This window comes from Prunus avium, chromosome 3, assembly GCF_965620075.1.
Source record: "Prunus avium chromosome 3, drPruAviu1.hap1.1, whole genome shotgun sequence".
Classification (NCBI taxonomy): Eukaryota; Viridiplantae; Streptophyta; class Magnoliopsida; order Rosales; family Rosaceae; genus Prunus; species Prunus avium.
The window spans coordinates 4,586,648-4,610,714 of record NC_142286.1 but is presented as its reverse complement, the minus strand read 5'-3'; the positions used below and the strand labels follow the sequence as shown (position 1 = coordinate 4,610,714).

At 37.2% G+C, this 24,067-nt stretch overlaps 2 protein-coding genes and 1 long non-coding RNA gene across 3 annotated transcripts; all 3 read right to left on the bottom strand.

Annotated features, from left to right (window-relative positions):
* Positions 1-2,233: 2,233 nt before the first annotated feature.
* Positions 2,234-3,624, bottom strand: LOC110773303 (uncharacterized). Its single transcript, XR_002529299.2, has 2 exons — positions 3,038-3,624; positions 2,234-2,440 (listed from the first exon to the last, which is right to left on the bottom strand). It is a non-coding gene; the product is annotated as an uncharacterized LOC110773303 (long non-coding RNA).
* A 5,154-nt stretch (positions 3,625-8,778) lies between these two features.
* Positions 8,779-13,858, bottom strand: LOC110744381 (hexokinase-1-like). The gene is made up of 9 exons (XM_021944377.2): positions 13,460-13,858; positions 12,632-12,782; positions 12,361-12,543; positions 10,804-10,878; positions 10,484-10,639; positions 10,257-10,355; positions 10,028-10,158; positions 9,768-9,849; positions 8,779-9,499 (listed from the first exon to the last, which is right to left on the bottom strand). The coding sequence occupies exons 1-9, from the start codon at positions 13,726-13,728 to the stop codon at positions 9,152-9,154; spliced, it is 1,494 nt and encodes a 497-aa protein (XP_021800069.1). The 5' UTR covers positions 13,729-13,858; the 3' UTR covers positions 8,779-9,151.
* A 3,727-nt stretch (positions 13,859-17,585) lies between these two features.
* LOC110744556 (nuclear poly(A) polymerase 4-like) lies at positions 17,586-23,733 on the bottom strand. Its single transcript, XM_088250204.1, has 13 exons — positions 23,159-23,733; positions 22,983-23,060; positions 21,635-21,742; positions 21,291-21,353; positions 21,043-21,204; positions 20,058-20,171; positions 19,872-19,934; positions 19,467-19,796; positions 19,216-19,380; positions 18,307-19,137; positions 17,832-17,906; positions 17,637-17,735; positions 17,586-17,591 (listed from the first exon to the last, which is right to left on the bottom strand). Exons 1-13 carry the CDS (start codon positions 23,291-23,293, stop codon positions 17,586-17,588), a joined length of 2,229 nt encoding a protein of 742 aa, XP_088106330.1. The 5' UTR covers positions 23,294-23,733.
* Positions 23,734-24,067: the final 334 nt, after the last annotated feature.

Genomic DNA, 24,067 nt, shown 5'->3' with positions numbered 1-24,067 from the left:
TCCCACCTTTTGAAGTCGTAGCACCACCTATGATCAGAATCCCTGTTGTCCCAAAATCACCTCCTCCCACTTCTCATCATGTTCCTCAAAAACACAACCCATGTCTGAGAAAATGCCACAGAAAATGCAACGATAATGACAAGTTGATAGTTAGAAAAGCTTGCTTTGAGGCCTGCCCTGCTGAATGCAAGATTGAAGCTACAATGTCTCTCAAAAAGTGTATAATTGCCTGCGTAAAAGCCATACCAACATATCCTACCCCTGCTATTGGTATGTATATATCTTTTGTCTTTTTTCTTGTTGGGTTTTATCTTTTTTATGGTTTTGGATTGTTTATCTAATTTCAGTGTTTTATTTTTCCATTTTTATGTCTCTATCAACAGTTGCTGAAAATAACTTCAAAGGCCAATTGGATTTCTGCTATAAGAGGTGCAGCACAAGAATGAAGATCAATAATTAGATATTTTTCTAATTTTCATCTCCGTATAGGAGAAAATATTATTAATGGGTTGAATAATTGTATTAGATACTACTACTCGTGAACGGTTGAATTGAATAAGAATTCTCTTTTTGAGACATTACAGCACTTCCTTTTTTGTCTACTATATACCCTCCAACTTATTGAAAGGGGCCAATATATCACTAGTGTGGCAAAGGCTTCCAAATCCATCATCTCCTTTTGTCCACCTTTTCCCACAATATATTCTTGAAAAAAGTTACAAGAATTAGACCATATGACCAAATAAATTAGCCCTTAATTTATTTAACTAATCTTGTAAGATGCAAGATCTATTGGTTCTAGGCAGCAAGAGTTTGCTCAACTTTGTAAGAATCATGGCGTGAAACCTATAAAATTGAAAAAAGACAAGATTATTCATTGGAACTCAACTTATCACATGCTTAGATTGTGTAAAAGTTACAACAATGTCATTAGTTTTTATTACAACAACATGATGAATGACAATCTGTTGAGGGACTAAGAGTGGAATGTTTGCTTTACTTCGTTGGACTTTTTCAAAGTGCATGTTTTATGACGCTACATATAATTGTTCTGGTGTTTATTACCCATCATCTCCTATTACACTTAATGATTTGTTTTATATCAGTATTACCTCTATCAGATCTCATCCAAATTGTAATTTTAAAAAGATTCGTGAGGAAAGGGAAGCTAAATATAAAAAAAGTACTGGACATAGGTTCCTTACACTTTATGTTTTGGTGCAATATTTGATCCTAGAATTAAAGTAAGTGATTTGGAGGTAATATTGACTGAAATATCTAGGAATTTATCCATCTATTTACCACTTACAATATCTAATATTCAGAAGACTTTCAATGATACTTACGTATTGTATGAGAAGAAATATTATGTTGGTACAAAAGATACACAAATAGCTCCATGTGTTCCTTTATTCGGCTCTTCATCTAGTAGTGCAGCTGTTTTTGGTATACTTGCTACCAAGGGAAAACAAACGAGTGGAATATATTCTCGTACTGAAGTTTTTAAATACTTAGATACTAAATTTGCTGAATTTATGACTGAGGAAGAAACAAAAAATTTCAATCTTTTGGATTGGTGGAAAGCACATGAAAAGAACTTTCATGTGCTTTCCATTATGACACGTGAATGCACTAACACCTCCAATGTCCACAATAACTTCGGAGTCTACTTTTAGTGCAAGTGGTTGTGTGTTAGGGGAAAAGAGGACGAGGCTCAAATATTGGTGGTCCTTATGTGTGTTAGAGATTGGGAATATGCAGATTTTCAAGCTCAAAATTTTGTAGGTGAAGATCTCCCTTATTTTGAATATGATGGCACAAGTTCCCTATCTAATGAAAACATCTAGTAGATTCCGTGCATACTTCTAATTGTGGTTATTGTTGGGTTTGAATAATGCAAGTGATTGATAGTTGAGTAGGTGCCAACCTAGTTGGGATGTACTCAATCTATAGTGATGCAATATCTCAACCTTTTTGTTTTCATACTTATAAATTGTAATTTTTGAATTTATTAATGAAGTGAACTGGTTTCAGTTTTCCTTAGTACTAGTAACAGTGCCCGCACGATGCTGCGGGTTTTGAAATCGTGTGAAATGTGTATAAAGTTGTGAAAATAAGCAGGGAAAATGGTACTATTTATATAAACATGGAGATCTAAATAATGGTATCATGCTTAGTTTAGCAAGCTTAAGTTACAACAAATAAACTAATAACATGTTTTATGCGTTGCTCGTTATGTGAAAATATTGAGCATATTTTAATAGATCAAGCAGTTATAAAAACATCAAAATATGAGCAACTTTTAGTTTCTCATTGTTCAAAAGAGTTTGGACAGGTGTATATACATATAGTACTGGGTAGTGGAAGGGGATCTAGGTCTTGCTAGCTCTGCTGTATAGGTGGTTTTCGTTTTTTCTCGTCATTTGTAGACGTTTTGACCCTGTTGGCATAAATTTGGAAAATGGTAGGTGTTAGTATATATAAATGGAAAAATTTGAGTGAGGGCAATAACTATTATGACATAATTAAGTTTAAAAAAATAGAACTTGATGAACAACAGTACATCAAACATTCTATTAATTTAATGGACAAAAGTATAAACTCAATCTATTGAACCAATTGAAAACAAATTCTGAACAATTGTGACAATTATTAAATAGGTATAAGAGAATCAAGCCAAAACACCTTCCCATTTATCAAAACAGAACAACACACTCATATACACAAACCCTTTCTATAGTCATTTCCATGCTAATTAACCAATGTTTATTACAAAACCTGGATACATGTTTTGCATAATGTGATATGATTAACAACGTGTTGCATATATTATAGCATGAATTTTTTGTTTTTATTTTTGGTAATTAGATGTTAATTTAAACAAATTGTAGCATGACTATTAATATTCCTGCGTAAACATATGTATTTCTTTAATCAAAACATTCAAATTTGTCAGATAATGCAACAACATCAACTCCACCTCTCAGAAACCCATCAGCAAGCTATTAATCCATTAAAAAGTTGAGGGGATGCAAACCTGAAGAGAAACGATGGAAGAAATCGCAGATCGGAAATCTGTCAGACGAACGCCAGACAGAGGACCAAGAATTCGAAGGACCCACCTGCCCCTGTTGATCCCCGATCCCCGAGACTTCACGTTTGTTGATTCGTCCTTGGATTTTGAGTCTGGTTTCAGGATATACCAAACCCTGATATGGCAGAAACAGGGGAGGTCAAGGTTGAGGCGGTTGAAGAAGAGTCTATTGGAGAGGAAGATGGCGGCGAAGGCCAAAGGCCAATTCTTAATGTGTATGACCCAACTGGTTGTGGGTCTGAATAAACTGCCGATGGGTCTGTGCCAATTGGTTGTGTGGAGAAGGAGGAGTGTGAAATATCAGAAAATTTGAGTTGTTCTGCTGAGGAAGAGTTGGGGAAGGTCAGTTTGCTTGGAGGATGCGATCAAAATTCGGTTCTTGATTGTGGGAATTGTATGAAGAGAAGTGAGCCGTAATGCTGGAGGAGGAGAACCAGAGAATAAGAGGGTAAAAAAGACATTGCTCTGTTCATTTGGTAAGAGGGCAACCAGTTAAGCAGGGGCACAAACGGCATTTCACTATTAAAATGAATAGTCTAAGAACAGTAACTTTATTCAGTTTTAGTATATATATAATTTCTAATGGTTTCTATCCACTGGCTTTGGTTTTTTAGTGGCGGACTGAGCATGAGCATGTTGTGGTAGTCTAGGAACGGGTGTCGGCCACCATGGTACCACAACTTGGAAGAACTCGCAGTTCAAACCATAATCAATCGTAATCTTTCTATCCAGTTTCGACTGGATTCTTGTACGAATGTTGAACATGACAATCTCACGATCTATAACTAGATAGATAATTTCCTCGTTGTTTGGGTCCAAAGCTATACATTCAGTAGCTATAACGTCTTCTCTCTTCGGAACCATGTCTTCCTCCATGTCACCTTCTCCAAGCACACCTTTTCAAATCCTCTATGATTCTCTTCTTTATTCACATTCACGTCCCAAACAAAAAAAATATTGGTAGCCGATTCATAGTCAAACATCTTGAGACGCCCTCCATGCACACCCAGGCAAGAAAGTATTAATCTGTTTCTGTCCCATTCATCATCATCCAGATCAATGAGTCGACATTTATAATCACCATCGCTAGTACTGGTAGGGTTGTTGATTATGAAGGGATCCAACTCCAGGAGAAACTCAGAACCACCGATCCAATACAACATTCTGTTGTAAGCATTAGCAAAGCAAATATGAGATTTTACACAACCGAGAGCAAAATCTTGTGGGGATGACACAATTGTCTCTCTCCATTGACCAGTCTCTGAGGAGAAGATCTGCACTTTGAATTTGCTGTAATTTTTCAAATAACAGGGACAAATTAATCTCACAACCCTGCACCTGTAATTGGTATTAATCTGTGCAATATTATTACTATTATGTCCTTTCGGGTCATCATCTTCTTTTGCTGCACAATACTTAGGGTTATTATTATAGTAGGGAAGATCGCACATGAACCCCTCTGTGGCGAACCTATTAATAAGGCGCAAGGAGATGCAGCTGCACCTCCCCTAGCTGGAAAAATCATTGTAGGTGCTTCAAATTGCCCCTTTGCTCAACTAGTGTACAGATTACCTTATTTCTATTTTCAACATTTAAGTAAATGTCTGTCCTTTTACTTTCGTAGCCTTAAGTTTACAATATAAATAAGGAAGTACCCCCCATTTGGATTCAAATAAAAATACTAGAAAATCAAATTCACACCAAATCAAAATATGAAAAATTGGTTTTAGTGCATAATACGATTTAGGCTAAAAATAATTGCTCATTAAGTCAATATATACTTCATACTAAAATCCCAAAAAATCAAGTTTTCTTATTTGATGTGTAAGGAATAAAAGCCGCCAAAAATTATCTTGAGAAAATGATTATTCCGAAAAACTATTTTTCATACTTGGTTAATATTTTTACATAAAACATTTTTTCATGTATGATATGAATGCATGAAGGGACCTAAGGTTTTTTTTAGTTTGTGAATGGTATAGCAATCCCTACAGCTAACTAAAGGAAATTAATTCCTTAATTAATGACAGAAAATTCCTTAATCAAAGCGAGTTATTCCTAATTACAAACACACCACCCTTCAGAAATTCCATTAAATGAGCACATCATTCTCAGTCCCTCATTTGGAAATCGACCTCATCAACATTAGTAAATTAATAGTAACTCATATTAATAATCAATCAAGAAAATTGAGATCATCAAGATCAGCTAGACATCGAAATTTATGGACTATCCTTAGTGTAAATGTGGGCTCAATCTCATGCAATATGTCCAATCCTATAAATAGGGGCAATGTGTGCAGAACCAAATCAACCACACACAATTTCAAGAAGATTGGGTGAGAAAGAGAGACTCTGTGAGATTAATTTGAGCGAGTAGCTATGGACATGAAGGGAAGTAATTTAGCAGTTGTGGTTATGATGTTCATGACGGTTTGGGTTGCTATGGGCCAATCTATTGACCCTAACTTTGTTGATTATTATTCACTTGCAGATGACGTCACACCTTTCGAAAACTCTCCTCATGTCGATAAAATTCCACCTCCTCATCAAGACCCTAGAACTGTAATCCCACCTATTGAAGTCGTATCACCACCTATGATCAGAATCCCTGTTGTCCCAAAATCACCTCCTCCCACTTCTCATCATGTTCTTCCAAAACACAACCCATGTCTGAGAAAATGCCACAGAAAATGCAACGATAATGACAAGTTGATAGTTAGAAAAGCTTGCTTTGAGGCCTGCCCTGCTGAATGCAAGATTGAAGCTACAATGTCTCTCAAAAAGTGTATAATTGCCTGCGTAAAAGCCATACCCACATATCCTACCCTTGCTATTGGTATGTATATATCTTTAGTCTTTTTTCTTGTTGGGTTTTATCTTTTTTTATGGTTTTGGATTGTTTATCTAATTGCAGTGTTTTATTTTTCCATTTTTATGTGACAGTTGCTGAAAATAACTTCAAGGGCCAATTGAATTTCTGCTATAAGAGGTGCAGCTCAAGAATGAAGATAAATAATTATATATTTTTCTAATTTTCATCTCCATATAAGAGAAAATATTATTAATGGATTGAATAATTGTATTAGATATTTCTACTCATGAACGGTATTGAATTGAATAAGAATTCTCTTTTTGTTGAGACATTTCAGTACTTCCTTTTTCGTGTACTTATCCTTGTGAATGCACTCCTTTTGTCCAACTTTCCCCCAATATATTCTTGAAAAAAGTTACAAGAATTAGACCATATGACCAAATAAATTAGCCCTTAATTTGGATAACTGATCTTTTCAAATTGAAAAGAGTGGTAAGATGCAGGATCTACCACCAAAATTGGTCAATCGGCAACTTAACCTAAGCCCGGGTTAAGGATTCAGGGTCTGAGTCCTGAGTTCCGATCTAGGATCTTTGGTTCAATGTCCCAAATTCGAGTTTTCACACCCAACTTGACCCACAACATATGGGTTGAACTAAATCCATTGTACTGGTATTTTTGAAATAAAATATATTTGGTGGAATTAAAAATTGATTTTTAGACTCTAAAATCTCTTATTTTCAAAAAATTGATAAATGTGTCATCTTTGATTCCCAAACAAAGCATTTTAGCAAGATGAGTTTGTAAATTTACTTTTTAGCCCCGAATCCCTCATCCAAACACAGGCCTCTTATAATTGATTATAACATGTCATTAATCCCTTTGATTAGTAGTTATGGAAGGTACAGATTTTACGTATTGTTGTGTGTACTTAACGGCTATACCTATATATGATTGAGAGTCCTTTCAATTCCAGAAGGAGAATTGATTCTAACAACCAATTATTAGTGACAAATTCAACATTTAATAAGATAAATCACTGGACTTAAATTTAATTAGAGTTATATAATAACAACAAATGAATCAAATCAACAAGTCAACGAATTCAACAAAATTATAAACTTGTGCTCAAAATTAGGACAAGCAGCACATATTGCTCTGCACACAGAAATCTCATCAAGAATGACAAGTACCATTGAACGTAGGGCTTCCAAGTTCCAATCCTGTGTGAGAGAGAGAGAGAGAGAGAGAGAGAGAGAGAGAGAGAGAGAGAGAGAGAGAGAGAGAGAGAGTAGAGGTATGGAAATTGAAGCAAGTAGTTTAATGAGAGTTGTGGTGTTGATGATGGTGGGGGTTGTCATGGGTCGATATTTAGACCCTACCCCAGAAAACTCACCCCCTCCACCTCCCTTTGACCTTACCCTAGAAAACTCTCCCCCTCCACCTTCCTTTAAGCCTACCCTAGAAAGCTCTCCCCTTCCATCTCCCTTTGGCCCTACCCTTCAAAACTCACCCCCTCCACCTCCCTATGCCCTTGGCCTTGAAAACTCACCCCCTCCACCGCCCTTTGGCTCTAACCTAGAAAACTCATCCCCTCCACCTCCCTATGACCTTGGCCTTCAAAACTCACCCCCTCCACCTCCCTATGATCTTGGCCTTCAAAACTCACCCCGTCCACCACCTCCCTTTGGCCCTACCCTTCAAAACTCAGCCCCTCCACCTCCCTTTGGCCCTACCTTTCAAAACTCACCCCCTCCACCACCGTTCTATGACCCTGTCCTTCAAAACTCACCCCCTCCACCACCGTCCTACGACCCTGGCCTTCAAAACTCACCCCCTCCACCACCGTTCTATGACCCTGTCCTTCAAAACACACCCCCTCCACCACCGTCCTATGACCCTCGCCTTCAAACCTCACCCCCTCCACCACCACCACCGTCCTATGACCCTCGCCTTCAAACCTCACCCCCTCCACCACCGTCCTATGACCCTCGCCTTCAAAACTCACCCCCTCCACCACCGTTCTATGACCCTGTCCTTCAAAACTCACCCCCTCCACCACCGTTCTATGGCCCCGTCCTTCAAAACTCACCCCCTCCACCACCTTCCTATGACCCTGGCCTTCAAAACTCACCCCCTCCACCTGCTCAAAATTCCCCAACATTTCCAAACCTAAGTCCTCCTCCTCACCAGTCCTCCGATGAGGGCTGTTTCATGTTGTGCAGGGACACTTGCTCGAACAGCAACGTGGACTGTTTAAGAGGATGTTCTTCTGTGTGCAGCGGCCCTAGGCCTATAAATTTTGATAAGTGTACACTTCCCTGCAAGCATCCCATGCCCTATACCGCTGCTGGTTTTGGTTTGTATATTAAATTAAAGCATTTTGTTTTTGTTTCTTTTATGGGTTTTCAATCTGATAATTGCAGGGTCTAATTTATCTTTTTACATTTTATGTGACTTCTGGTGCAGAAAATGGACGCGCGATAGACTTCACGATCTGCCGTAAACAATGCCTCAAGAAGGTTGCTCTTCCTACTAACTGATTGCTACTTTTGTCATTGGGAATAAGGGTAAACATCCGTGAGACATGTACTTGGAATAGATATTAACATTATTGGATCCAACAATTTTTTGTGTTAAAGAATTTTTGTCTAATATTATTTCATTGTTGGTGATTTTGTCCTATTTCATCCCTTTTTCTCCTTCTGTTGAGACTCTTTTTTTTCTAATGTGTTTTGTACCCAAAAGAAATTACAAAGAGTCCTCCTTTAGCATACCAAAAGAAACTAAGCATGAAAGTTACCAAAAAAAAAAAGTGGAGAATTGGCATCACTTAACTGACATTCTCTGACCACAAACAAAATAATAAATAATAAGAATAAAATGGGTGTTGTAATTAAAAGTAGCATTTCAATACTTTTATTATTTTGAACATAAGAATTAGGAATTACCATAAGGTAAAAAAAGAAATGGAAATTTTCAGGCCGAAGCAGTAGAGCATGGCCGCTTACACAGGTCCTGCTTTTATACAACAATCCACCTCTCTTACATATTCTGCAAAGCCACAAACTAAAATTCTCCCCGAAAAAGAAAAAACAATCATAAGGTGAAAATGAGCAGAGCAGAAGAGGCACAGAAATAAGATGAAAATATGGGAGAGGTTCTAGTTGGAACAGGGGAAAGATTAAAATGCCAAAACTGTGAAACTTTCTTCAGCAAAAAGCTCTACCGTTCTGAGAAAACTCAGGATTCATCAACTCCAAGGTATTGTGAGTGAGAGGCAGCAAGAAGGGCAGCTCCAATGCCAGAACCATCATTAGAGTGCTCAATAACGACACTCTCAGAAACTTCCTCTCCAAGCAATTCTCTTAGGGTATTCTCCATGCACTTACTATATTCATTGTAATGCTCGTACAATCCACCATCCAAAGCTACCACCGTCCTCTGTTTTTCCCCATCCTTTAATGCGTCTTTTCCCACCTTTTTCAGAACACCTACAATTCCAGCAGCAGCAAGGCGAGCCCCACGTGTGGCAACAATGTTGCAGAGCTCCACAACAACTTTTCTTACTTTAAGAGAAGTATTTGATATCTGTAACAGAATTAAACTTCAAAGATTTAAATCTACAAAAACTTATTGATTTAGTTTGGGAATCAAAATTTAAAAGTCATTCAAGTGAAGATAAGGGAATATCGTCCACAAGATTCAACCTCTATATCACCCCATAACACAATTGCCATAAGTCTAAGACAATTATGACTTTGCTAACAATGCAAGTGAGAAGTCATGGAGATATGAAAGCAAATAATAAGGTTTGACAACTACTGAAACTCCAGATGACGCGGAAAGTTAAATATACCTCCAATACATTCTTCAATATGTCTCGTACCACCTTAAGATCAGAGGATGTGTCATGATGCATTGCGGACATGTCAGGTGTCCTGCATGATTCACAACTCACAATTTAACTACTTCGTGAAAACAAAATCCCAATCCACTATCATCAATACAAATAATCTAAACAATGTGAATAAAGTTAAATCTAAAAGAAAAGAGAAACTATATGCACCAAACAGCAACATATACAACAAAAGTTACATAGTGGGCCTAAGGAATAACCTCAAAATGAATGGGACTTTTAACTTTGGCGGAACAGTGTCACCAAAAAGGGAAGCTTCTTCAGCAATCTTACAAAGAACTCTGCGAACAATTTCTCCCAAGTACATTCCAGATATTAGCTTCTCAAAAATCTGAAAGAATCAATTGAAAGACGTTAAAATATGAGTATTATCAAGTTTGTTATTAAAGCAAAGCAAAACAAACTTAAGAAGTATATAAGTACAATCACCTGATCACCAGGGTTTAAACTTTCGGTATCCAATGAGTGATCATATTCTGTTAATGGAAGGTGTGCTGACTTAAAATTGCCCCACTCCATGTTGATAACCTGCAGTCCATAGAAAGCTGCTTCACTATTCGCTTTATAATTTGCATTTGCATATTGCTTTTATAGTTGTACAGATAGTATTGAATATGAAATTGACACAAGTCAAAGGCTGTGAAGGAACTGCTAACCATATCTCCAGATTTAGGTAGAAGACCATGCCATTTTGGTATTGCATGTGCACGTTCTACATATGCTGCATTTGTACCTGTACCTAAAATCACAGCAGCAACAACATCCCCATTGACATACCTACCTCCAGCTAATGTCCCAACAGTGTCATTAACCTGTTGTAAGAAAGTGACCATTAACACCTAATTTTAAACAATAGTTTATATGAAAAAACATTTTAAATGCTGGTACAGCACAAATCCAATAAACTATTTACTCACAGAATCAACATGAAGGTCATTTTTTTCAATGTTCTAAGAACTGATCAACTTTAACTTACCAGAGCAGACACACGCATATCAAGGCCTTGTTTTTCAATGGCTTTACTCAATTCAGCCACAACATCTTGGCCAACCTATTCATCAAGAGTTAAAAGTCAAAAGGTTGAAATAAGGGTAAACAAACAAGTTTCGCAATTTCAGAATCTGTTTATTATTGGACACCCGGCAATAATTCAAATACTAGATATGCTTACTGCTGCCAATACATATAATATACTAGCCATCAACTCTTATCTTTTGACTTTTAGAACCGAGGGGAATGGCTGCTCATTCAACACGGGAAAATGGAATACAGTATTTGGCATGTGTATTGTTTATAAATGATGAAGTGCACTTGAAGATAGTCAGAAGTGGCACTGACTACAATTGTTAAGAACCAAAAGATAACTTCAACATTTTGATGAGGACACTATATTACAGAAACTCAACCACATTCATAAGTTACTGATTCTCTGTACTCTCTATCTTAAGAACTCAAGCACTGCTAAGTGAAATAACTTTCTTTTAACAGGAGGAAATAAAATGAAATAATAGATGTAGAAGATGGATCTCAGCTTGAAGATGATGAGAGGTGGGACTGGCCATACATCTTAAGATCAATAGTGTTTGTCTGACGTTAATGTTTACGGATGCTGAAACAGGACTATGGATAGCATCTTCCTAACATCACCTCAGTCCAAGTCAATGTTTCAACAGATGCAATGAACGTTATCAACAGAGATACAGAATATGCAGGAAGCATTTCTAAGGGCAAGCATGATAACATCATGCCAAATAGAAATTATTGGCTATATAGTGTAGCTCACAGGCACCAAAGGAACTGTCCAACTTATCTCAACACAAGAAAAGAGCAGTGAAGTGTGTCTCATTAAAATTTAAAAGGAACAGATGAGGCGTGCTTTTAACTTCTCTGAAAACTGATGAGAGTAATTATCAGAAGAAACTACTCTTAAGCAACAATTTCTAGATACATTACCTGGAAGAAGAAAAAAAAAATTAACACTGTTCCACCTTTCATTTTTCTTTCATTTTAAAGTACAGAAAGTGCATGTTAGAGGCGAATAAGGATAGAAATAAATCTTAGTGGATATCCAGTAATGACACAACAAATGCAACAACTATATTCACTCAAAACGGAGAAAAAATATACCCAGGCTGCAGACCTTAAATTTCAGAAAAGGGATCTAATTGAATTTCATAACTGGGAGTCTCAGTCATCCAAAAAACATTTTTTGGAACAAAATAATGCGTAGACCAGGAGAGGGAAAAAGTCAAACTCTGGCCGTTGGTGTGACCCTAAGTGCTCTACCACTAGACTCATGTGCCCCATGATGTTCAAGCATATTTTTGGATTTCAGTCCATCATTACAATGGATTAAACAGAAATGGACGAATGCATTGCAAACTCCCTGTCACAGTTATATCTACACTTCATAAGTGCTGATATTCACTTTTTTCTAACAAGGGAATATTAAAGGAGAATATAGAGAACATTAAACTAAGTAGAAAACAATTATCAGAGAATATTAAGGGAGCCAAAGTAATGAGAACTGAACTGCATCATCTATAGAGAAGCCTTTCGTCCACTTAATAAGGGTCCCAGAATTAATTGATGATTGCAGCACAGGGAATGAGAAGGTAAAACCTAGTTCTCTCTGCCTGCCAGGAGGGAGTTGGTAATCTTGACCTTCTTTAGCAACAAATTTTGCAAGTTCTGCTGCAATGTAGTCGAACAGTGCCTGAAATCACAATTATCCTTTAGACTTGAGAGATGTTCGCATAAAGCACCTTGATTTACAATGGCATTTTTAGTGACAAACTACTTACATATGAAGTTCCAACCATAAGATTTTCAGGAATTGAGACCTCTGTAAATTCTTGACTAATAATTCCACGACCCTTCCCCCCCAATTGCACCCTCATCACACGGAAGTTTGTTCCTCCAAGATCCAATGCATAAAACAACCCTTTTTCAGTCCTGAAACACAAAAAAAATAAATAATAAAAAATAAATGTATATATGAGGAGGTATTCAGTTTAAACCTCTTTCAACAGCTTGTTTAACAACAATAATAGGACAGAGTAGCGACAAAATCATACATTTAGGAAAAATTTCAACATCTGACAGCAGAAATTTCAATATAAGTCATATTTTTGTTTATGACACGACTGTTTGTGTAGACACGACTGTTTCAAGGACTATGAAACATACACAAGGTACAACTCACTCCTCAAAATTCTATAAGAAGATTGATCAAGAAGAGATAAACATGCCACACAAAAAAAAAAAAAGAATAAATCCATACAATTTGGAAAATTCTGATTGGCCCTATGAATATGATGACAATTGTATGAGAATTCAACCAAAAGTTTCAGTCCATCTATAAATAAACAAAACTTTAAAGCTTACCCAAAATATGGCAGATTCACAACAACAAAATAAACTATAATAATTGGATCAAGAAATGGACTTTGAATCACCCACATCCATATAAACAACAACAGAAACACCCACGTCAATTATACCCAAAAGAGATCAACTGGAACAAATAAAAGAGACACCTTATAGATGAAGACCCAGAACAAGTCGATCCAAAATATATACATATTCACGTTATGAGAGCAAAAGGGTTGATTGATTGAATATATACGTACCCAGTAGGGAGATTGTCGACATAGCTAATGATCATCTTGAGCTTGCTGCCACCTTCAGAGGCAAGGCCGGCGTGCATCTCCACAGCCATGGCGTCAGCCACCTGCCTCAGCTTCCCAATGGGGGTCCCGCACTTCTCCTCTAGCTCTTTGATGATGGCGGTTGCCCGGGCCCACCGGCCTGAGCTCCGCATGCGGTGGCGCACCACCAGAGCTGCGGCTGCGGCGCACACGGCCGCCGCGGTAATAATCACCACCGCCTTCTTCCCCATTGTGTATGTAGATTTGATTGATTGGGTTTGGAGTTGTTTGTGGAGATTGCGGAAAATGGAATGAGAATGAAATTTTGTGTGTTTCTTCTGGTTTTTGGGAGTGATGGGAATTGGAGGATAGTTTTAACGGTTTAGGGTGACTTTTTATAAGAGCAGGGCCACAATTGGAATTTCAGTGATAATTACCCCCCAAAGAAAACAAATAATTGGATTGGAGCTCTATTTGTTTCCAATGAGAATTACAATTTTATCCTAAAGCGAAAAAAATTTAAGGATTAGGTGTCTCTTCCTCTTTTTGGTCAAGATTATGGATTTGTTTCTTTTTTGATCAAATTAAGGATTATTTTTACATGAATAAAACATCTCCCTATCGTTTGACTAAAAAGAAAAAAAATATATTTAGATGGAAAGGTTTCTAATGAAGGATTTGGATTTGAATTTTCAATGTAAATGTCTTTGACAAGGGGATTAAACATTTAATAAGATCAGTTGAGTTTCCAACTTCTTGCATTAGTGTGGAATGGATGGCTTCATTTGACCACAAAACTATTAATCTTCTTATCTTATCTTAATAGAATCCACGTAGGAATGATGAGATTATTTCTAGGATCACGAGTGATGTAGTGAAAAAAATTTATTATTGTTTACTTTGTAAGTAATTTTTTATTATTATAAAGGAATATGATGTGTTGACGAATTTGTGGGGTATAAATAGAGTTAACCCTAAACTTATCCGCATTTTCTTGACTTTTCTAAATACTTTCTGGTCGATGTCATACACTCTTATTTTGATTGGGAAGAGAATCAGACTTATAATGGAAATATTTTTACTCATTATTTTAACTCTAGGTGTATGTTCACCACCCTTTTTAATACTTAATATGTATCAATAGGTATAATTATAGTTAACTTTTTACTTTGATTTATGTAATCGTGGTTATACTCATAAACATATGTCATGTGTTGAGAGGAGTGGTGAGTATATACTGTTGGTGTGACTTGTGGACCATTGACTTTCTTTCCTTAAACAAGGATTCTCATTATAATTGTATTTGATTTACTTTAATTCCTGATTTCCTACTGTAAATAGAAATATGAATTTATTATTTACTTGGCCACTAAGGCTCCATTGTATTATAATTATGACCTCTTACAAGGAGAGAATATACAGAAAATTCTCACAAACAAATATTCTCATATTATGTTTCATATTTTAGCATGGTATCAGAACATCGATTTTGGAATTGCTGACCTTAGTTTCAAACCCCCGCTGCCGTTATAGGGGTTGATGATTTTTTCAACCCTCATGGAGGTAGCATCACCGACTCTTTCTCTCATTCTTAACCAATCATAGCCGAGTTGAGTGCCCAGGTGGCTTAGCTCCTATAGATGCAAACTTTGACCCAGAATCCGATCCTGAATCAGGATCCTATTTTGATGACCCTGAATCCGATCTTGAATCAGGATCCTATTTTGACGACCTCGACCCCAACTACGACGACAACCCTGACCCCAACTACAATGAATACCTCGACCCTGAATTTGTCTCTAATTCATACCCAGATCCCAACTTTGAATCCGACTTTGACTGCAACTCAAGCTAAGATCCGATTTGGATTCCTACTAAACCTGTATCATATGCATCTTCCACTGCACATATTATGACTTCCTGACTAACGACCTCGACACATGGACGAGATTGCGCATACTGTGGTGATCTGAGACACACTCCTGAGACTTATTGTAAATTACATGGCTACCCCGAAAGGTGAGATACTCTCAAAGATCGAACACAACGCGATACGACCAGTAATGTTATTGGTTATGGATTCCAAACTTCATATAAGAGTGATTCCACGAGCTGAATAATTGATTCCGATGCAACTGATCATATGACGTTTGATCCCGATGATTTTCTGAATACTATCCATTATCCAATCCCGACATACTTGTATTGCTAACACAAATGAAGTTACTTATCCTATGACATGGGTTGTAACTGTTGCACTCTCATCCTCTCTCTCACTCTCTAACACTTTACTCGTTCCATCTTTATCCAATAAATTGATGTCTGTTAGTCAACTTACTGAACAATTGAATTGTTGTGTACTCATTTACCCTAATTTTTGTTTGCTTCAGGACATTCACACTAAGGAGATTCTTAGTCATGGTACTAAGAGAGGGGGGCTATATTATGTAGATGACTTCAGTCCCGACATGGCTAATAGTGTGATGCATCCCTGTGATAGCAAACAAAAGCAAATTCGGTTGTGGCACCGTCAATTGGGACATCCATCTTTTAGTTATCTGAAGCATCTTGTACCAGATTTATTCTCAGGTTTCAAGGACTCCAACTTCAAATGTGATACTTGTATTTTGGCCAAGAGTCACCGTGTACCATATCCGTTGAGTACGAATGAGTGTACTACTCCGTTTACATTAATTCATTCTGATATTTGGGGATCTTCACCTATCACTGCTCCTTCTGGCATTTGGTGGTTTGTCACATTCGTAGATGATTGTACACAAATAACAAGGCTTTATTTGCTGAAGAATAAAAATGAAGTGTTTTCCCGTTTTCAATTCTTCCACAAATATATGACAACTCAATTCAATACTCAAATACAAATTCTTCGCTCAGACAATCGTGGAGAATTTGTCAATCATAACTTTTAGGTTTACTTTCAACAACATGGAATTATCTGTGAGACGACGTGTCCTCAAACACCACAACAAAATGGTGTCGCTAAACGAAAGAATCGACATCTTGAAACAGTGACCAATTTGGCTAAATTTTTTTCTTAGCGACCAAATTAAATTTTCATGTAAAACTCAATGACCAAACGGGTATTTAGCCCTTTTATTTTTTTTTGGCACAGAGCTGATAACGCAAATTCATTTTGCTGCATGTTGAGTTAGTTATACTATAAATAACTTTTTTCAGGCAACCGCTCGAACCAATTCAATTGAGTTCAATTGCAAACATTAATTCAATTCAATTGCACGTTTTCAAAGGGAAGGAAATAATGTAAATTAACCAAAACCTTGGTTTGGAATTTGTTGGGAGATAAATGAGCAAACCCGCCTACTCCATTTCTAATTGGGAATTTTTCTCCTCTTTGGCCAGAGACCCGCATAAAGTAAAACCCTACCTATCACAAGCCAACCTTGACTTTAATGCTCATTAGATCTAAATCCAACGGTTAACTGTAATAGATTTAACTGAGATGTGTGAAGTGAACAGGTGGATCAAGAGTCCAATAATTTCACATTGAGCTGATTCAAAGGGGCACAACTGCCCCGATTTAAATATGCATAAACACAATCATAACCAGAATTGCGCAATGAATTAAAACTTATTGAGAGAGAGAGAGAGAGAGAGAGAAACAGAGGGAAGTTGAATATTCATTACATTGCATATAATGTACAAAGGTCGAATGAAGATAGACACACCCTCAACAGTGGTCCCACTCAAACTCAAACAAGATCCGACAACCATTGTACGTTGAGCACATTACAGAGCCAGCAACACATTTCCCCCCACCACCCTTACAAAGAGAAGACACTATTTAACTTTTTCACCTTTTTCAATTTTTTTGGTTTTTTTTTCCTGGACCTGGAGAACCTAGGACACTTTGCCACAACCGCCAGATGACGAAAAGTAAAAACCTACTACCTACTACTATATGCACAAGTTAGCGAGCATCTGAATAAATCCTCTTAAGACTCTTAAGAGCATCCAAAGCTCAAAACTTACGCAGATCAGTATAATTCACAAGTTCTAAAATAAGAAAATTGTACAAAAAACCATGGACTTCAGTTCGAATCTCTTGGCTTCATCCGCAAGGGTGCATGGATCAAGCCTGAAAAAGAATCAAATGAAAGCCAGCGATAATAAGAACACTTACCCGAGCTGCTGGCTTTCTTCCTCTCTCATTTTGAGTAATAACTTCACAGCCAAATATACAAAGATCCAGCTTGCTCAGGCCGTTGATGTTAGACTCAACCTGCTATTCAAACCACCACAGCAAAAGGAGCAGCATAAAGATAAACAATACATCAAAAATAACCAAGAAAATTCTCTATTTAGAAATTCACTACACATGCCTTATCACCGCTTTTTGTTCAGAGTTTACTCCCTCGTTGGAATTGAGTAGCATCCCAAATGCAGCATTCGGCTTCAGAGTAAAAAGTGAAAAACAAAGAAAAGAAAAGAAAAAACAAAGAAATTAGGTAGATTGGTCAGTGCAAAGAAAACCTCCAAGATAAGGCAAGTTAAAGAAAATGGAAAACAAGTTAATTATAGGTTTGTATTCCCAAATGTCCAATGTTTTAACACGTGCAACACAAGTGAGGACCCAACACATATCCTGTCAGGACTTGCATTATTGTTCGAAGATACCTCAGATGTTGCTACTTTTATGCCATTGGTGCATTTGGTCATAGAATCTCTGAGTTAGATGAAGAAATTAAGACAACATCCAACTAGCAGAGTAAACGTTGCAAAAGAAGACGACCATATGATGAAAATGAATCACCAGAAAATTCAGTCAAAGTAAAGGAACTTAAATCCAAAACCTCTAATGCTTCTTGAGATCCATCTTGCCGCAGGTTTCCATTTCCACATCCATTATCAGAAAGAGATTCCGAGTCTGCCTCGCATACATCGCCCTGCAAATATCCTGGGTTGTTACTCCCAACACTGCTTCCCTCAACACTCCTAGTATTCCCCTCACTGCTAACAGCCACTGATCCAAATCCCGCATCATCACAACTGCCCTTGCTTGTAACATTTGTAATAGTACTGGAATTTGAGGCATATTCAGGCTCCGTTTCTCCCGACAGTGTTCTTTTATTTGACTCAACCACTTCCATGCTAAAACCTTTATCCGACTGCTCCGGAGATGCACTGCTTGCCTTGTCAGAAATAATTACAGGAGAAACTGAATCACGGGGTTGTGGGCTAAGAGATTGCCGTTTCTCTAGTGGCATAACTTGATTCACATCCACCCCATCGAGATCCTTCTTCCTCTTCAGGTGTCTCTCACCAGATCCTGTCACACTAACTTCACCGTCATCATAAGGCAATTTATCAGCCTGCTGCTGGGCCATAATTCTAGAGGGTCGAGGTCGTTTACAACCATCAGGAAACACATATGGAGGAAGTTGCCTTCTACGAACATGAGAAACATAAATTTCCATCCCCGGTTTCCAAAACAGATACATATTAATGGAATGCCTGAACTCATCAACAGTCCCTCGTATATCGAACTGTTGACCCTGAGTCTTCTCTCCTTGTTTCCTCTGCAAACCCATAAAAAACGCACCATGGGCACATTGTTTGTTCATATCAACATACTCATGGGGATAAGGATGGCATTGTAACATCCCTAAAGTATCCCGTTCAATCTGCAAATATAAACAGAGGAACCAATATGTTACAGATTTCTAATTCTGAAAGAGAACAAAAAAAGATATAGACACTACCATTAGAGTCAGTTGCCTAAGCCGAGATTCGACCCAGCCTTTCCAAGCACGCAAGTCATCAACATCAGCTGCAACTATGTCAACCTGGAGATAGTTCTTGTAGCTTTCAAAGAACAAATATGGCTCAAACAGACCACACCACCGAGCTTTATTCAGTTCGACTTCCTGGATTTAAAAATTGAAACGGAAAGTGTGACCAACAAATGTGACCAACAAGCTAAAGCATCTCTTCTGACAGAACAAGTACATACCTCACAGATTTTGTTTCCGTATCGAAACTGCTCCACCATAACACGCAGGGTACTTTGCGACACATTGTAGCTGGAGTTCATACAAGGGTAGGCAGGGGTTATAATTGGCATGTGATGAGTCCGGTCACGAGGATTTTTACGTGGGTCCCAGACAGAAAAACCAAGTTCATCCTCCTCAATAGCACATAACATGACAGGATTTGGCCAACGCCACTGTGTATATACTCTAAAAAATCTAGAAACCAGCATGCTGGGAACTGCATTGGGATAAAGCTGGCACACCCGGGCAACAAGAAGAGCCCAGTTCACTCCCCCAAGAAATCCAGTAACCTGAATATAAATATTGTATAACAATCAACTTAAATGTAAAATAAGTCAACATAATATCTCGAGTGAGGTACTCACATTGGAATAAACACCACGCCTCTTCGCCCAAAACTTCAAACATCTGAGTGTTGTACAGAAATGCTACAACAAATGAAAGTACCATAAGGGAGGTTCAACATACAGCAGTATAAATATCTTTTGGAAAAAATAAAATAACCAGGTGATTGGCCGACCAACTAAACACATGCATACAAAGAATTTCACCTCAATATTTGGAACAAGTTTTAAAATTTGATCCGCAACCCTGCAGCCATTAAGACTTCGAACAGTAGGCTCATCGACATCGTACAACAGAGATACATCAGAAATGTCCAGGTCCTGTTGCAAAAATTAAAATGTAAAAATAAATATATAAATAAATAAACTCAATAGAAATTAGGCAAGAAAGATGACATGATGACATGCAAAGATAAGGCTACGAAACAACCAAATTGAATTTCACAAATGCCTAACATCTCCGCGAAATTAAAATTTGCATACAAAAAAAACAAGCAGCTAAAACTTCTGATGAACAAGCATATATTCCTGCAAACACTGTAGGAAATAGGTAATGAGAACTGACTGACCAGGGTTCACAAGAATCACAACCAAAAGAGACAAGCTTCCTAGAAAACATAAATCACAGTGACGAAATAAAATTAAGATATTCCAGATTATATAAGTAGCTTTATATAGTCCAGATTATATAACTTCAACCTTAACCCCTTTTCCCTCCTCTTCCTGTTTCCTTTCTTTTCCTTCCCTCTTCATTTTTAGTTAATCAATTGTTTGAGGTGTTATTAGATCTTGAAAGATGACGGTGGCAGCATTGATGGTAAACTATTCTGGTTGTATCTCTGGACCTTAGTGATTTTGGATGTTGATCTGTTCTTTAACAATCATATTATCTGCTTATTCCTTTAGATTGCAACCACATTTAGATTTTTTTTTGTAATTGAACTTAAAATAGTCTGCATTATCTTATTCAACAAACTACATAAGGATGAGATCCCAGCTGTGGCCAACCCCACATGAATTATCAAACAAATAACAGGAAGCTAAACATAGACAGAGGAGAGCGATCAACATCCCATCCAGATAAAATAGGACAAAAAGGTTAGGAAAAAGTTTCACTTTCATACTACTTGCATGATATTTTGGTTTTTGTCAAGAAAGTTTGGTCAACAAGAGGGGGGAGTTCAGTACTTACTTCTGGTACAACCAAGAGAGAAATACTTGCATAAAGAAGGTCGATTGATATTCCATCAAACTTGAACTTCATTACAGGAACGTGAGCATCTGGAACTGGTTGCAGTTCGGTCACCTCTTCCATCTCAGCCAAAATGTTGTGCAATATAAAGAAGAAGTCTTCCTGAAGACAACATACAAGTATTAAATAGATACAAATGATTGTAAGACTCTGAACTCGACAAGAAAGCGTGTGCAGTCGATATTTACCTCTCGATTGACATAGGATGGCCCAACACATAATGTGTCTATGTCAGCCCCAGGACCATGCACCTAAGGAAAAAGTAACGGCAAACTAACTGTCTATATAGAAGAGCAACCAACACATGTATATTTGAAAAAAAAACAAAAACAAACCAATCAAATTGGCAAAGGAAAATAACAAATTACTAAACATTCACTGAAGCTATGACTTGAGACACATTGAAACTAAATGGCGTGTACCATTGCTTCTAAGAAATGCATTTACCTCTCTCTCAAACCAATTCAGACCACAAAAAAAAATAATAATAAATAAATAATTGGCAAGCACAATCAAGAGTAAGGATACTTACCCCAAGCCTATAGGAGCCAAATGTAAAAATAAGAGCGTTGGCATCCTCAACCATTTGATCTGTGTATCCTCTCAAGCGAGTAAGTTGCTTCACCCAATCCTTAACAATCTAACCACCAGAAGATAGGATAAGAAAGTTGAAGATATGGAAATCAGCAAAGGAGCTAAAACAAAATTCAGGATTTTCACTTATGTAAACAATTCTCTACATTTAGCAAAAATAAAAAGCCATATATAAATAGAATCATAATCATTCTCCTAAAAATAACAAAAATGTAATGTTAACAGCAGTTAACATACACTTCAAGCCCATATCTCATAGATGTGAGACACCTAAACAAGCTCCAGGAAAAACAACTTTAGTCATGCACATACCAAATACAAAAGCATGACCTTTATTCCAAAGACAGGATCAGCTTGTTTTCTGTAACAAAAATAGCTGCATCTCCCAGACTACATTCTGTTCATGCATCACGAGTAGGCTTTTCTTACTTATTAAGTGCATGTTTTCTAAAGGAATTGTAATGTCCACTGGATACTCCTGTTTCTGTAACACTGTGTCTGCAACTTTTACTCTTTTGACTTCATATACTAATATTATATCATGCCCACGGGGTTCCCTCTAAATAGACTGTAGAATATTTTTCAGCTATTAAAATAAGAAAACCTTCAACAACAACAAAAGAAACCTATTTCATATTCTAAGTAAGCCACTGACTCCTGCACTTTCTGAATTTTTACTTCCCTTCCAATTGAAATATAAATCCCTAGTCTTATAGTTACCATTTAATCCAGAATCCAATCAAACCCATAATTTAGGCAAGTCCAAAAATAACTATCAAGGACTTCAACTAACTTGATGGCAGAACTATCAAAGACTCCATTTCACATAATGGCAAAACAAATTATTACACAAAGGTAATCTTATGACACATCCAAACCCATTGGACCCAAAGACCCTACTAGACATATTTGTATTTGCTAATGGCACTTAATCTACACAATCAATCATATTGAAAAAATTAATACGAACAAACGTTTAATATTAATAAAAATCAATAACACCAATAGTTAGAACAAACAAAAGTTGACAATCAACCTAGAGAGGCTTGAAAATTCTCCAATAACATAGTTGCACAACGAAATAATTAGCCAGCTAAACTTTACTGATAAATAATTACTAACCTAAACCATAAATTCCTAATCATTCTATTGCCTTAATAATAGGTGATCAATACTATAGCACACATAAAACTACCACCTCTAGTACTAAAACTAAAACTAAAACTGGCTTTTGAGTATGATAAGTCTCACTAGCATATAATTTGTGTACACCAATCAACAATTACCTGCCCAATTCGGTGAAGAACCTCCTCTCTCTTGTCAGCGTCCTCTTTGCTCTCATAAAGCCCCGCATCAACCAAAAACTTCACATACACATAAACCCAGAAACAAAATTTTATAACCAGAAGATCAAGAACAAAAACTCATCAATCTTTCCAAAGCAAAATTCAATAGCACAAACCTTCTCTAACTCTAAAGTCCTTTGAATATCGGCTTCTGTAGGCCCAGCTGTCGATATTGGCTTTGTCACCCCGTATTGCCTCGCTGCCGCTTGAGGAGGCGGCAGGGGAGCAATCAATCCCTCTGAACTCACCATCTCAGCATCCCCCGAAAAAAGAAAGTCTGAAAGAAAAAAAAAAAATTCCTCCCAAACAAAGATTCGAAAACCCTAGAATTCCACTAAAAGATAACACGATCCGATATTGAAATTGTACAGAAATCGAAAACCAAAACCCTAGAATTTAAGGAAGTTAATAGTCGAAAACCTAATAACGGAAGGAAATAAAAAGCAAAGTACTTTCCCAATAAGGTCAAAATTACAAAACTAAATAGGAATCGGAAATCTGGGAATTCTGACAGACCTAACTGAACAAGGAAACCCTAAGGAGATTTCTAGAGAAAGAAACAAACCCTAAAAGCGTCGGAGAAGAGAGAATTGGGGGAGTCAATCAGGAGCGGCAGAGAGAGAGAGAGAGAGAAGAGAGAGAGAGAGGGGAAAGTATTGGCTGGCTGGCTGGCTGGCTGGCTGGCGGTCGGTTGGATTTTTCGGTGGGTTTTTGTGTTTTGATATAAATATATTTATTTATTTTCGTTTTTATCTCTTTAGATTTTAATTGCTTTGCTGTTTGTGGGTTTTTAACGGCGTTACGGTGCGTTTCAATAAAAAAAATGTTTAAAAAACGAAACGGTGGTTACGCGTTGAGAAAAAGAGAAAGAGTAATGCTATTTGGAAGCTGATTAGTAACGGTGGCTACTAGTAACGTCAACTACAAGGAAGCTGATTGTAACTTTAACGGACTCATGACACGTGGCGACGTAGGGATGTGCAAGCAGATCTGATTTTTCTTTTTTCTTTTTTTTTCCTTTTTTC

What these genes read in the sequence shown, in the direction of transcription:
- LOC110744381 (XM_021944377.2), bottom strand. Translation starts at nt 13,728, where the DNA reads ATGGGGAAGAAGGCGGTGGTGATTATTACCGCGGCGGCCGTGTGCGCC. An exon ending in GTCGACAATCTCCCTACTGG is followed by an intron (nt 12,783 to 13,459) that starts GTACGTATATAT and finishes TTTGTGTTTCAG; the next exon opens with GACTGAAAAAGGGTTGTTTT. An exon ending in TTATGGTTGGAACTTCATAT is followed by an intron (nt 12,544 to 12,631) that starts GTAAGTAGTTTG and finishes TTGTGATTTCAG; the next exon opens with GCACTGTTCGACTACATTGC.
- LOC110744556 (XM_088250204.1), bottom strand. Translation starts at nt 23,293, where the DNA reads ATGGTGAGTTCAGAGGGATTGATTGCTCCCCTGCCGCCTCCTCAAGCG. An exon ending in CATCCTATGTCAATCGAGAG is followed by an intron (nt 21,205 to 21,290) that starts GTAAATATCGAC and finishes TGTTGTCTTCAG; the next exon opens with GAAGACTTCTTCTTTATATT. An exon ending in AACTTGTTCCAAATATTGAG is followed by an intron (nt 19,935 to 20,057) that starts GTGAAATTCTTT and finishes CATTTGTTGTAG; the next exon opens with CATTTCTGTACAACACTCAG.